At 41.2% G+C, this 15,544-nt stretch overlaps 1 protein-coding gene across 4 annotated transcripts in view; it reads left to right on the top strand.

Annotated features, from left to right (window-relative positions):
• Positions 1-4,421: 4,421 nt before the first annotated feature.
• Positions 4,422-15,544, top strand: part of nrbp2b (nuclear receptor binding protein 2b) — a 37,124-nt gene continuing 26,001 nt past the window's right edge. For 2 of the 4 annotated variants that reach the window (XM_071484865.1, XM_071484863.1), the window contains exon 1: positions 4,422-5,118. In XM_071484865.1, coding sequence (XP_071340966.1) covers positions 4,999-5,118 — 120 coding nt within the window. In that variant the 5' untranslated portion in view covers positions 4,422-4,998. The remainder of the gene's footprint in view (positions 5,119-15,544) is intronic. The other 2 variants (XM_071484864.1, XM_071484862.1) reach the window with 1 other exon arrangement.

The raw sequence follows: 15,544 nt of genomic DNA, 5'->3' as shown, positions 1-15,544 counted from the left end.
CTCCTTGCAGTGAACTGACTCATGGCCTTTATTAAGCTTAAATATCTTCCACCTCTCAGCTCTTGTGAAGGTACACAACCTGACTTTAGCAACATTTATTATACACTATAAAAGAAATTCAAAACACATATGATCTTACCTCTCACATTCACAAATTAAGTAACAGTTTTTAGTTTTCTTATGTAATGACACAACTTAAGTATGGCAGGAAAATATGTAGTGATGAGTAATCATAAGTTTAATCATGACAAAATAAAAGTCCCATCTCAACATTGTATGTAACAGTGTCTCCATCTAGTGGGGCAGACTGACGTTGGCTGTGTGGTTCAAAACCTGTGAGAATCAGTGCATGTACATTTTGAGCTGTCCCAGGCCGATGTAGGTGTAATGAAGAATTACGATTCAAAATGACATGATATCTGATGATTACAGGCACATTTTAACAACAACACCATTAAGTTCATCTCGTGCAGTTTATTTTCTGTGTCTGCCTCACATTTGCATCTTCCTGCAAAAGCCAGATGTGCACAGTATAAAAACAAAAAACACCAGAGACCCTATTTTGTTTACTTTTGTAAGGACTGTGCAGGAGCATGGGCACCTCAGGTTCATGTGCATAGGTATAGAAGAAACATGATCTTAGGAGGGTCTGTGGTTTTTACCAGAGTAAGAGAGGTAGAGGGAGCCATGATTTCTTTGTTTGAATGCTCATTATGGACAATGACTTTCTGCAGACAGGTGCACAAGTGGCCTGTCTCTCAATTTGATTAAGGTAAATGATTAAAGTAAATGCAACACCATTGCACGTAAGCATATCATAGATTACTCAGTGAGATGTGTATGAAACATCGGTGTATATGAGTGTATGAGTGTACTAGCTTCTTGGTACACAAGAACTAAAATAAGTTGCTGTCAGACATTCATTTATCCCTTATTCAAAAGATCCATATACATAATTAGCCAGTGGACAGTGGTCAGTTAAAATAAAAGAAATTACTGCAACTGCAAGAAACAACCACAAGATGTCACACTAATCCTACTGTACCCACACGTGCTTTAACATGCATGTGAAAAACATGAAATGATCTCCACAGTGAGTCTCTGGTTAGAGATTTTGCATCTGGATTCTGATGCCTTTACTTCATATGTAATGTCAGTAATCTTGAGGGGGTGATTACAACCCTGTCGTGCAAATAAAAAAAGCAATGGATGCTCACCGACTGGGTTTAAAACGTGCATTTGAATCTGCGAAATTGTGGCCTGTGGTGAATTAAAAATACCACAGGTTTCTAGGTGTTTTTCCCAGACATTGTGTTGAGTTTTACAAGTTATTCAAACACAGCTGCATAAAGAAGATGATGCATTTCCTACCATTCCCCATTACCTCTGCCATGGTCTCATCATATTCCTTTCTGAATGAAACACTCCAAAATCTCCAAATCAAATACAATCCATTGGTTATTTGTGTCAGCTCCGCTCCTAATTAATTAAACAAAGAATTTCAAAACTCCTCAAAGCTCTGAGAAGACGAAACATAGAATCATTTCACAGAGATGAAGTATTTAGAGCAGATTTTCACACTTTGGGTGTAGAAGGAGCCTACAGTCGTTGTTTTGATGTCAGTCGTCGAGGCGCTGTCCCTCCCCTTGTTATTGCTGCCTTTTCTGAAACGACCATTTTGTGCCCTAGATGTCTAGACAGCACCATTGTCTGCTCTACTCTGCTCCTCGTGCCAAGAGTAAATCTCATTAACAGTGAGTGGGATTGGCAGAGCACTCACAGGCTCTGTGTGAGCACTGTGCGCTAAAAATAGAGAAAGGTTGTGATTACCATATAGATCTGTGATTACAACTGAACTGAACTGAACCAGCGGAAATCTGATGCCGTTTCCACTGAGGAGCCGATGGTGATGGTAAAAGATAAGTTAAAGCACACTGGTCATAGAGAAGACAAAACAAACAAGTCTGCAAGTGCAAATACTATGACGCAAGTGTACCTCATGCTGCAAATTATGCTCCTACTCAGTGATTAGTATCACAGCTTTGACTCCAGATGTGTTTTAATTCAGAACCACTAGATGGCAAACTAGGTTTGTACTAAAAAAAAATAGTTCTCATGAAGCAATCAAAACCTCTACTTGAGACTAACAGACAGACTGAGTACCGTATTCTCTCTCGAATGGGCTCAAATGGATTTAGGCTATGGAGTCACTGTGCTGTTGTTGAGTTTTCATCTTTGAGGGCTGGGTGGTGATTTTAGTTTTGGAGAGGAATACATCTTTAAATCAGTGTCGTCAGCTGTAATTCTTCCCATTGGGTTAAAGGTTTGTGAGTCTGTTAGGGGAAATCTGAGAGTTTGAACAAACTGTCAGTGGCAATAACTCCTCAGTCTGCAGGAAATGTTTTAAAGCAGACTTGGTTTTGATCGCAAATAACGACAAACTGAAGTCATAGTTTCAATTAAAGACACATGCACAATCAACAGAGCACAGCCTCACTGGGTTTAGTGTCTATTCACTTCTTCATGAGTTAATGTGTGGGCAAAATTGTTGTTTAAATTTGGTAAGGCCTTGGAATTTACCATCAGCTATTTTTTAAATTAGTCTAGTATAGATTTCTCTTTTTCATTAAAGATCTGTGGCTCTGAATGTTTTCTGTTTCCCCCTTGCTTTTCTGTATTAACTTCAAGTGTAGGTTTTGATTCACTGTGGCTCGCTGCCAAGCTTCTCAGTCTGGAGCGTTTATCTGTAGCTTGCCAGTAGTGCCTTCTGCTGAATAATCTGGGAAATGTTTTATTATAAATCATACAGAGGATATTATTTTGGTACTTTACTGGCCAAGATTTTGCCAACACATAAAGTCTGTGAAACTTCATTTCACCCAGTAATTATAGGTCCATCTCTACACTCTCTGAAGCTTCAAGGGTTTTTACCACTGAAGCTCGCAGCGATCCTCCAAACAGAACCACATTAGACCACAGGCCCACCTCATTAAGATACAAAAGGCCCTTTAGCCTTTTATGAACATATAAAACAACCAGGCCCCTCTGGTGTCCTGTTCTGGTTTTAGGGTAGTGACTGCTGCAGTGTTGTGGGTCTGAATCCAGACCTTGTTGGTTTGGCTCAGGTTCATGCTGTAATAAGTAACATACACTTAACACAACTGTCCAAATATTCACAAAACAGAAAAGGACACCAAAGCAAAAGATATAAATTCAAACCAACATGGAACCTGCATATGCCACAACAAAAAACAACATTAGCTTCACACATAGATTAGTGAACAGGCCTGCTGTTGATGGCTGTGGGTTGTTGGACTCAGGCCACCAGTTCACCACACTCGGCAGGAGTATTCATACCTTTCCTGATACTGCACTAAACTAAAAGTCTTGTGTGCAGGCCATTTTGAATAAATCTTTGAGTAGTACAATAATTAATTTGATTTGACTTCAAATATATAATGTTTGTATATAAAATAACTGTGATATGACACATCATTTAGTTTGTGTTGAATAAACATATACAATATACATTCAGCAACCTGGTAATTTTATGTTATATAACATATATTCGCTGTTAATATGACATAAAATGAATGACTAATTTTGTATAAATAATTATTTTTTGTGGTTAAAAAAAAAAGTTATGTTGAACAGACATAAATGTAGTCAGACAGGGGTTATGTGATACAGTTACGTGCACTCATAATCTTCACGTTTTGAACTAAATTTTTTGTGCATAAGCCATTTCCATTAAAGTTTTAAGTTGAGTGAGTGAGTTGGGATTTACAGTGTGGTGCCAGGCCCAACAGATGTTTATATGGAAAAGCACCTTTCAAAAGACAGTTACAAAGTGCTCGACTAGACATACAAATGAACCAGCCCTACAACCAGCTGAGGAAGGAGGCGAATGTTTTTGGGAATTTTTTATCGTTACAAAAAAAAAAACAAAAAAAAACAAAGAAAACTTGTTAAATCCTTTTCAATGATAGGAACGTTTAAACTGGAAAAGATAGGCTTTAGCATGTTTCTTATGGAGGTTGTCAGTCTTGCATCACATAATGAATGTCACTGTTTGCAGAATCTTGCATGCATGTCTGCACATTGTTATCATGTCAGGGTTGGGCGGCCTGTGGTGGGGGAGGGGGGCCCAATGTAATATATTCCCATAGGAGCCCAAAACATCTAGCAGTGCCCCTGTGTACCACATCTTTTACTGATTGTTGCAGAGGTGCACCCTTGCATCTCTGCCCCAGTATGCCCCCCCCCCCAAATTTAATAGCTGCTACACCTGACTTAAGCGACATGCAGCTTTGTGCTGGCCTTCTATATAAATAAATAAACTTGTGCGCACATGGTGGAGGCTTTACGGTAATCTGCTCCCTCTCCGTGCGCACCGTGCCTTGGCAGGAGCCCACGGCTTCAGATCCAGCAACGCCGACAATGACGCGTGTGGAAGCGGGTCGACGGAAGCACTCCCCTCCGTAAAACAGGCGACATCTGAGGCGAGCGATGAGCGCACCGGACTCACTGGGAACCGTTTTGCGCCACCGACCGGGCTTCTTCGCTCCAGTGTGACTGGAAAGATCAGCAGGAAAAAAAAAAAAAAAAAAACATTTCGCAACCTATTTTGCATGCAGCCTACAGGGCGCATGAAGTCTGGGATATAATTTCCAGCCTGTTCAGTTCCTCCAGCGACCTTGCTGTGTGCACACCTCTGTTTTTTTGTTTGTTTTTTTTTCTTACTGACTGATTTTTTCTGTGCAAGATGTTTTGAGCGCCAAGGCTTGCTGTGAGCGGCTGGTATCATCGGGAGGTGTGTGTGTGTGTGTGTGCGCGCTTGGAGCGGTTTCTTCACTGCGCAGGCAAGCGGCGGACCGTCTCTCTGCGCTGCGGCTCGGCTCGTCTCCTCCGCTACAACAAGACACGCAGGACGGGAGGGAAGGCTGGAGGGAGGCGGAGGGAGGCTGGGCTGGAAATCTGGAAATACGCGGCGTTAAAATGACGATGTCCGTCCCGGAGAGGAAATCAGGATCCGAGGGGAAGGAGGAGGAAAGCGAGGATGAGAGTGAAATCTTGGAGGAGAGCCCCTGTGGCCGCTGGCAGAAACGGAAAGAGCAGGTTGGTCGGGTTGTCTGTGTCTTAGTGTGTGTGAGTGAGTGGGTGGGTGTGTGAGTGGGTTACTCTGAATTGCAAACAATCAGCTCTCTGATCAGGGTATCAATCAATCAATCAATCAATTCCGATCACTCAGGACACCATGTGTAGCGCAATGCTTGTATTGTTGCCCGGTGGTGTTTTGCACCATCCCACTGTAAACCTCTCTCAGTGACATGCCCGTTGATCTGCTTTATTTCAGTGGGTGACAGGAATAGTTTGGTAATTTCACTCAGGGTTTCTGTCTGGATCACCCTCTCTGCTCATGAGCTTGACACTGAGTCTGCGACCTGGAGTTTATGATCCACTCTGACTTTTAATTGAGGCCTGCAAATCACACTAACACACTCTGTCCCCTTCACTTTATAACCTTAAATTACACGTTGAATGATAAACTCATGCAGCTGTGGAAGAGGATTAAACTGAGTAAGAGGCAATTAATGAAGCACTGAAATGTGAAGTAACTGTAGCTGAAATGATCAGTTAATCAACAGTTAATCTACATACATTTCATTGGCAACTATTTTGGTAGTCAATTAATTTTCTGAGCCACTTTTCAAAATAAAGTGTCGAACCCTGGTGAGAATTTCTTTGCTTCTCTCTTTGTTGTCACTGTGAATTAATTGTATTTATGTTATGGTCTGCTGGCTTTAAGGAAATTGTGATGGAGATGTTTCACATATTTCACATATTGTTTCAGATATTTTATAAACAAAATGATGAGTCAATAAATGAAGGAAATCATTGACAGATTAGTTCATAATTAATAATTTGGTTGAGGCCTTACAACTACTAACAACCCTTTTAAATATCAGCATTTCTAATTAAATCAAATCCCGATCACCATCAAAGCTGAAACTGGGGATTGTTTGGTGTTTTTGCTTGAAAAATGGCTTCAGTGATTAATGGTTTATCAAAATACTTGTCAAATAATTTTCTGTTTTATCAGCTGACTGATGAATAGTTTCAGCTTTAGTTTTACATGGCACATAAATTTGTGCCAGGAGGCTTTATGACATGTACAACATGAGGCACCTTCTTCAGTGTCTGCAGATTTCTTGTTGCATCATCTTTAAAGGGCCTCAAGTCAAACAACTTGGGGAGGGGTTCGTTGCAGGGAAAGTAGCTATGTCACGGGTGTTTGGAGATTGTAATAGTCACTATTTCCTGACACGTAATTGGCTGAACAATGAATCGATAAAAAAATAGATGAAAAGACGATGAAAATTGTTAGTGGCGGTTTCTGTGTGACCTGCAGCGTGACTTCTTTCCATGTGAGGATCAGCAGTAGCTGGACTGTCCAGACAACACATCAGAAGCGTTACAGAAAATAACCCAGTGGCCTTGTTGGAAGCTTCCTCTCCCATAAATAATCCTGTGTTTGTTTCATGTCAACACCGAAGATATAAAACTCAGCCTAGCAACATTTCCAGCTGGTGTACTCACAGCATCAGCAGCCTTGATAAGACTAAAGCCTTCCCACAAGCCTCGTTTGATTCAAGTTGTTTGCAGAAGTTCAGTTACTATCGGACAGAAGTAGGGGACATCTAAATGTCTCGGTATTGTGGAGCGGCGGGTGTCGCCTCCACTCACAGCTCCAGATAAGGTGGAGAATTTAAGTTGAAGGTTATCTCTGGTGCACACACAGCATATTCACCACGCTGCGACCACCTGACCTCAACGCACTGTGTATTCTTCCTGTCGAAGAGAACACACACACACACACACAGACACCACCCCACCCTGGTGTTTTTCCACCCATTGATTACCCATCTGTGTGTTTTCTGGGCAGCCACTCTTATGTTCCCATTTAACCCCCCCAGTTGTACAAATCCATACTAGAACATTAGTAGCAACAATTTTCTTCTATCAGTGTGTCATGAAATGAGAAATGTGATTAATGTCTATTTACTGTTTTGCACTATATCAGACAAAACTCCTGACACACAAACTCATAACTAGTTTGGTTTACTTTTAATCACAGTTTGCTTGGACACAGTGATATAATGTGCTCTAAATAACAACGATTCTTTAAATTATTGATAAGTCTGTAGTTTTCTGTCATTTGGTTTAATTGATTGCCTATAGAATTTCAGAAAATAACCATAAATGTCCATCATGGGACTTTAAATCCCGATGTGACGTTCAACCAACAATCCAAAAAGATTAAAAGATATTTAATTTACATGATTTTAAGCATCAATTTCTCACATTTGAGAAGCTTAAACCAGCATTTTTAAATTTGTTTCATAAATGACTTGAAATGATTACAGATACAATTAATTTACTAATCATTCCAGCACTAACACCATGATACACTCGTTTCTAAAGTCCTTGAATTAGGCCTGTGACTGATTTTTATTTTCATCATTGATTTATTTTATTTATTAGCTTCTTGTTTAATTTAATACATCGATAAAATTTAAGAAAACACTTAAAACTGTTTGTCAGACTGTTTGTTTGCTTTTTTCTCTGAAGAACAAAAATATGAAGTTTACTATCATATAAATCAAAGAAATTCTGACAACTGAGAAGCAAGAACTAGGAAACATTTGGCATTTTTACCTGAAAAACAAATGAAACGACTCATCAATTGTCAGAACAGTTGATTATTTTTGTGTCATCAGACTAATCAATAATCAGTTCATCTCTACAACAGACAAAAGCAGCAAATCATCACATCTGAGAACCTGGAACCGGCACAACCACATGAGTTTTTACTTGATTCAATTACTATCAACATGTTTGTAGATTAATGCTATGTTGATTTGATCGACCAATCACAGCAGTATAATCTGATCATCATGATACAAGGCCACTGAAAATTGATAAATGAAAATATTGGATTATTATCACCCAGTCCTACAGTCAGTTTATGTCACTTTTACTGTCTATAATGTTTTTGGACCTGCACTCATTCACACCGGTTACAACCCTATTTATAATATGACAGCATGATGCCTCATTTTTTTACTTAATACTCACCTCGACACGTAACTCACATAGTTCATCTTTGATAAAGGCATTTTTTAAATGACAGGAAATGGGGCCAAACATTCAGATCCAGACCATCATAAACAAAATGAACTTGTGTACTGTGAGGCACCAGTGTGGCTCTCCCTGCTTCTCCTCTCTCTCTCTGACCAGCAGGCATGGGCGTGTCTGAGCAGCAGGAGGCTTGAAATGCACATGAATTCTATGAGTAAATAAGTCAGTAGGTGAAAGTTCAGAATACATGCTGCTGTATCTGTTATTCGGCTCGGCCATTAAAATAAACACAGGCCACGGTCACATGGCCAGCACATGGTATTGTTGCCTTGCATGGCTGTTTTCTCAGCAGACGGCTGAGGGCTTTAGATTTTTCAAGCTGGAAGAATGTGTTGCCTTTTAAAGTCAGTATATCCCTCTGGACCAAACACAGTGAGCATTGATTTTTCTCAAGCACTGCTGCTGTGATTGGAAAGCAAAGCTACATGAGCCGAAGCAGAACCGCTGCTGGTGAAAGTCACGCTTCTTTGTTCCAGTTGATGTTGGTGAGAAAATGTTCCTTACTGTAGCACCATGAGAAAACACAACCTGACCAAACTTAAGTCGGAGGGCTAACACATTTTCTTCCCAGGACCCAATGCATTTAAATGGGTCGTCATTTGTTGCACAACCCTGCTGCTCTTTTTCCGCCTCCATGCCAGCGTCCCATTCCTGTGAACATGATAGCTCAGTAACGCTGTGAGGGAATTTCCTCAAATTGGGCACAAACATTCACTTGGACTCAAGGATGAACTGATTAGATTTTGTCGGTGAAAGCTCAAAGGTCAAGGTCACGGAGACCGCGCAAAATCCAGTTTTGTGAACGCAGTATCTTGGGAACAAATGTCCACTTAGACTCAAGGATGAACTGATTAGATTTTGATGGTCAAGGGTCAAAGGTCACTGTGACCTCACAAAACATCAGCCATAACTCAAGAATTCACACAGCAATTATGACAAAATTTCACACAAGTGATTGATATTTTAAATGACTCTGGATAAACATGGATGAGTGCTGGAGGTGTGCAACCAAGAAGCAGTAAATCTACCGGGACGTTGTGAGGAAATCTGCACGTCAGCAGCAACATGATTCATGTCAAGTCATGATTTATTTTCCAGGATGGGGACAGTCAGATTAACACAGGACATTTTTCAAAAGTGATACGGTGACTCACAAAATATTGCTGTTGAGGCATGAATCTGACAAAAACCGCCTTTTCCAGTTCGGTATCTAATCAATCCCACTAAGCTTTCCGTGAAGAAATGTTGCACAAAATGTAAAGGGATCAGATGTTGGATGCGCTGAAGCAGAGACACTAGAGATAAGATAAGCGGCAAAGATCTGCTGTGAGGAGAGAGGGACAGTCACAATAGGAGTGGCTGTGACACACTTATGGAGGCAATTAAGGTGCTTTACAAACTCTTAGTACCTGATTCCCGCAATGTGCAAAAATTTCCCCCCTCTGAATCGTACCTTAGTCAAATCTGATCATGATACACATATTTTAAGATTTAGTGTGACTTACACTTCCCGAGGATATCATTATCTCCAATGTCCATCGTGAATAAACAACCATAAATCCACATAGAAATCAGAAAAAAGATGCTCCCTATAACTCCAGAACTTGCCTGAGATTCATAGCATTTTTAAGTTTTCTTCAGTATCACAGTAATCCAGTGATAGTTGTCTGGACATCCATGGGTAAATTGTAAGCAGCAACTTCTGATAGCGAATTCGGGATACTTTTAATGATGGCAAATTTAGCTAAGATGTAAACAAATATAGGTAAAAAAAAAAATAGGGCCCACAGTTAGTTAGCCCACAGCTAACTAAGTGACTCCATGACAGTATTACACTGCCTGTCTGTCTGTCTGGGAGCTCAGAGCAGTGGGAGGCCGGTTCACCAGAGACAGAGTCCACCCTGACCTGTCGCACTGAGCTTGGTTTATTACAGTCCAGCTCGGAGAGAAGATTATCATTGGCCCCCCGTGATCTTGGCTCGATAATGGAGCAGGGTAAACCCCCCCTGAAGTGAACCCACACCCAGCCACGCTCTGCAGTGCACCGGAGCTGCTCAGCACTCATTCCAGTAATTGCTCCATCTTCTGTTTCCAGGATCCGTCTCCATCTGCTCGCAGAGAGATGAAAATGAGGCAGCCTGGGTCGTGCAAGTCTGCATTAATTTGTCCTGGTGTTAATTTGCTGATGAATACGTGAGGTCGAATGTGATGGGCAGATGCTGTTTTCTGCATTTGCATGTTAACCACAGTCCCGTGCTTGTGTCAGTGCTCACATGGGCTTGAGAAACTGAGGGCAATGACACAGGCGTTCAAACTAGAGGTTTACTTTGTTCAGATTTTGAATAAAGCCTTATGGCTGAATTCCATTTAGCTGCTTCAGTTTCAGGGTCCTGGTATTGTGCATTTTTGCTCACAGTCACACTGTCATGGTTTCCTGGGGCACAATGTTATTGATACCGCCTCTTCTTCCTACTATGACATATGAGAATAGGGAGTCAAATGTTGGTAACAGCTCTATTGTTCATCGTGTATTTATGTGATGATATTCTGGGTTTCCACCAGGAAATTGTTAAGCAAGGTTGTAAACCACCCAAATCATGACTCATCTCATCTCTTCATCAATTAAATTAGTCAGTGATGGCCTGAACAAGAGCCGTACTCATTAAAATTTTGCATTAGGTGTGTGAAGTAGCATCTCTGCTCTTTTCCCCTAAAGTTAGAAGTGTATGAAATGTATGCATTCTTTATGTTTGCAGAGATGGAAGCCCACCTCTGGCAAAAATCTCATTTTACAAAAGTATTTTTTTATGTTTTACTAGAATAAAGACCCATAATGTAATGTATAAGAAAATTAGTATTGGAAAGTATAATATGCAGACCTGGTTATACTGATGCAGGCGTAATATGATGCATTACTCTGATCAGTACAGTATCCATAGTAAGAAATTAACCACAACCACAACCACAGGACTGTAGTACAGCATCATGGGGTGATACATTGTGTTGCCAGTAAGGATATTTTTCAGGATCAGTTAAAAAGTGAAACTTTTAATCGATTAATCATCTACAATGTTAAAAAAACAAAACAAAAAAAACCGAATCCAAATCCAAAGATATTCAAACTATAGCTTTATATGTGGGAAATCTTCACTGTTGAGTGGTTGAAAACAGGATGTATCTTTGTAGTTTTCTGTAGGCCAGTTAATAGACTGGTAATTTTCCTATGTAATGCTGTGTGTTAATGTCAGAGGCCAGTGACACGCAGTGGGATCATTTTAGTCAAATGAAAGGCGACCAAATGCCATCACTTTACAGTTGTCATTGTGTACATGGAGCGGTAAACCTCCAGCAGCTTTCAGATATTTTCTAAGTCTGAGGTTGTAAAGACGGAGCCATTAAAGTGAGCAAATGAACCCACAGAGCATTGCCCCCCATAAGCCCATGTCAGGCTGTGGCTTGCAGTAAGCGCTGCCTGCCCTGAGAGGATCCTCCTAATGACTTACGCTCCATAATAATCCAGCATTGAAGGCATGCTCTTTGGTTTGACAGCTGCCCCATGAGGAATGACATCCACTCAGATTTCCCTAGAGGGGAAACAAGGAGCAGGGACAGTCAGCCTTGATCCACCTGTTAACATGGTTGCTCTGCCAACGCCCCCCCCCCCCCCCCCCCCCCCCCCCCCCACCCCCCACCCCCCCGCCTGTGGCTCAGGGATTAAGGGTTTACTAGGAAACCTATTCACACCCTTTAAGTCCTAGAATAGAGAAATAATGATTTGTGTTGATGACTGCCTTGATTCTTGGCTGTTTTTAGCCACGCTAGCGGCATCAATCTAGGGCTGGCAAGTTCATCCTATCTCTTGATTGGCTGGTCCACCACTTTGGATCAGACTAAAATATCTTAGCAACTGTCTGATGGATTAATGTGAAACTTTGTACAGACATTGAACGTCGCCAGAGGATAAATCCTAATCACTTGGGGGACCCTCTGACTTTTCATCTAGTGGTTTATTAGTGAACAATTTCTACAATTATTAGATAGATTTCCATATAATTGAGTCCAATCCTACTCCTTATGAAGTTGGCAAACCTCTGAGTTTTTCTCTGGCACCATAATAAGGGTTGAAGTGAAGTGATCCTGACTCATCTAGAACCACCATCAGGACTAAATGTGAACCTGTCCAGGCTACAGAACTGGACCCCTCTGCATGTTTGTAGCAGTACAGGCGTATCTCTGACAGGGAAGTGTCATTTCATCTGTGTGACTTTTGAATAAAGGTTATTCCTGTTGACTTTGGGGAAAGAGCAGGGACCTGTAGCTCCGCCTCCTTTGGACGCACCAACAGATTTATCAATGTGTTGATGACAGTGTGTAATTTTCCTTCTCATGTGTTTTGGCATACTCGGTTTTACAGCTTGGGTCTCTTTGACCCAGTCTGTCAGATTGTATTAGAGATAGCATGCAGTTTTCAGCTGTGCATTTTACAGCTGTCGTCGTAAAGTTTCACTACACACCTCTCAGCCAGCGGGGGGGGGGGGGGGGGTTTTAAAATGAAATTGCAAGTTAATGGTGGCACACAGAGTTGAGCTAATTATTATCGTCTGTGCTTTTGAACACACAAAGAGCACAGGAGAAACTGAACACCTTCCTACTGTTTACATGCTGCTATTTCACAGGCACCGGTGCATGGAGGAGACCTGTTTATATAAAACAGCAGTTAGCAGCACTTGCGTAGCACCTGCATGACAGTTTTTGGTAGGTTCACATATCGGTCAGCATCCAGACAAAGAAGCTGAAGTAAACTGAAGTTTGCCAGTTGCTTGAAGAAAATGTCACCATCAGCTTGTGATATTTAGTGTATTTGAGGGAATTCATTAGAGAGTATGTGTGGTAGCTGTAGCTGGCTTTCGAAATTTATTGCAGGTGGACAGAGATTTTATTCTTCAAAGTTTCCAGAGGGACTCTTCCACCAGCGTGATTATTTAATTGAGAAAACCCGCACTGCACCTCTTTTTCAATGTGCACATACAGTACACAGCTAAACAGATCAGCTGTTCCCGCCGATTATTAGTTTATGGCCCCAAATGACTAATTTATGTGGGTCATGTACTGAATGCATTCCTTCAGTTTAGTAATTTGTGTCCTTGAAATACTTTGTTTGTTCCCTCATTCCCTCATCCCACATCCAGGTCATACTGGTGCAAAGCATGGCAAAAAAAAAACAACAACAAATATTTTTATTGTGAAGCGTCACTTTCAAAGATGGCAAAACATAAAGTTGCCAAACTACTTTTCACCTAAACACACAAAAAAAACCACATAATAATGATAATAATATCACTTGTACATCACCTGCAGAACGTTCTCTTGTGCATTTCAAAGAAAAACACAAGAGCTCTCACCCATAACCACCCTCACGCTGCCCCCCTATCTGACCCACCCCCACCCTCACCCCGCATGGTGAGAGTTTCAACAAACTGGTTTCAAAATGGCTTCATTTTGGGTGCGTCCCATGAGTAGTCACGCTGTTCCATTAAGTGACTCTTAGTGACAATAACCATTAATAAAACGTAGCTATGCACCAACAAAGGCAACAAAGAAAGAGAAGCATGGATGTAAACAATGCAGTATTTAAAAAATCTGCTTTGCAAGGGAGCTATGAGGAAAGAACATAATTGTTAGACCAAACTTACACACAGTGTATTTTTTAATGTAAACATAACTTTTGTTTATTTACAAAAACATTCACAAGGCACCTGATAAGCTGCTGCAAATATGTGTAGGTGAATTTTACAAGAAAGAAGAAAAGATTAGAGAAACACAATTACCCCCAGGTTGGAAACCTCAGCTAATTGCTTCCAGTGGAGAAAGTTGTCTACCAACCTTTCGCATCTGGGGGAGACATAAAAAAAAAAAAAAAAAACACAGCCAAACACATTGTCCGGTCCAGATGAAGATTTTTTGATGTTTCTTTGTACTAGCTGCTGTTTCTGTAGTGCTTCCTCCAGCTCAGAATAACTCTGTGCCACTGTGCCAGGTCCACTTTGACCCAGAACTCAATTCCTTCTGGTCAGTCTATCAGGCTCCATCACGAGCAAGCCTCACATGCTCTCTTGACCTTTTTTATTTTTTGGCTTCAATATCTGCAGTGCGATCTGCAGCTTCTGAAGTTGTTGTGATCTTGAGGGATCCTGTCACCTGGTTGTGAAATGTGAGCTGGCCTGCCATCGAGGCCTCTCGGGGGGTGGGGGGGGCAGGGTCATCAGATCTGATGGGATGTATAGAGAGGTGACTGTCAGCATTTTCCACTCCAGCTGGGTGAAATGGAGCTACCCGGATCTTCTGCCAGTCGGACGGGAAAGCTGGCATGAAAAGGAATCCTCTAGGAATGGCTGACGTGTCTGCAGGCTTTCACGGAGCTGTCATAGTAGTTCACATCACATGACATCCATGGCTCTGAGGAATGCCTCGCACCTACTCAAGCATCCTCCGCGCGCAGTCGGCAAGTTCTTTGAAAGACCTCAGTTTCCTAGAGTCATCCTTTGGCACTGCTGTGTGAAAATGAGTGTTTAAATATAGACATACAATATTTGTAGATCAAATTTTGTTTTTTTTCATATTTCTTGCACTGCTGATTTGATGAGTAGAGAGGCCTCTGGGACTTATCACACTGTAGCAGAGGTCTTAACAGTTCCATTTGGATTTTCATCATTCAGACTGCATTATTCCCATCATTATTCAGCTCTCTTCATTCATCACTCTGTTGCCACAGTCAGCTTTCCTGCTTTCTGCAGTAAAATGAAATGCACCGAAGGAAAAAGCTCCACTCGAAATTCATAAACACACAACTCACTCAAACTTTCTGTCTTTAGGAGCATTCCTATAGACTGTACATTGTGCCAAAAGATTCAACAGTCAGAGAGAAAGAAACCCACTGTTGAAAAAACATACACACAAATAAGCAGTAGCTTCATCAGTCCATGAGTGAATGACTTAACCACAGAGAGTTTAGGCGTAGAGTAGCAGAGCATTGCTGGAAATTGTGGTAACTGTTACAAGAACATAAATTAGTTTGGGAGAAAAGCTCAAATGAAGTGAAATACCTGAAATGCCATCTCAAAACCTGTATCTTACATGATTCTACATGGCCGAGAAATCAGGTTTAACCGGCTTTCTCTAATCTCTCACCTACGGTGGCCCTGAGAGCTCAACACCCTGCAACTTAAGAAAGCTCATGCAAATGGACAAAACCCAAGAAATTCATAAAACATCTTCAGCAATTTGACATCACATGTGCTACATGCACGCAACATTTTACTTCAAAGAGGAAGTCCACTGATTT

This window comes from Trachinotus anak, unplaced genomic scaffold, assembly GCF_046630095.1.
Source record: "Trachinotus anak isolate AG129_WGS33_773 ecotype Australia unplaced genomic scaffold, CSIRO_AGI_Tana_v1 ptg000009l, whole genome shotgun sequence".
In the NCBI taxonomy this organism is placed as follows: Eukaryota; Metazoa; Chordata; class Actinopteri; order Carangiformes; family Carangidae; genus Trachinotus; species Trachinotus anak.
This window is presented reverse-complemented; position numbering and strand designations above follow the sequence as displayed.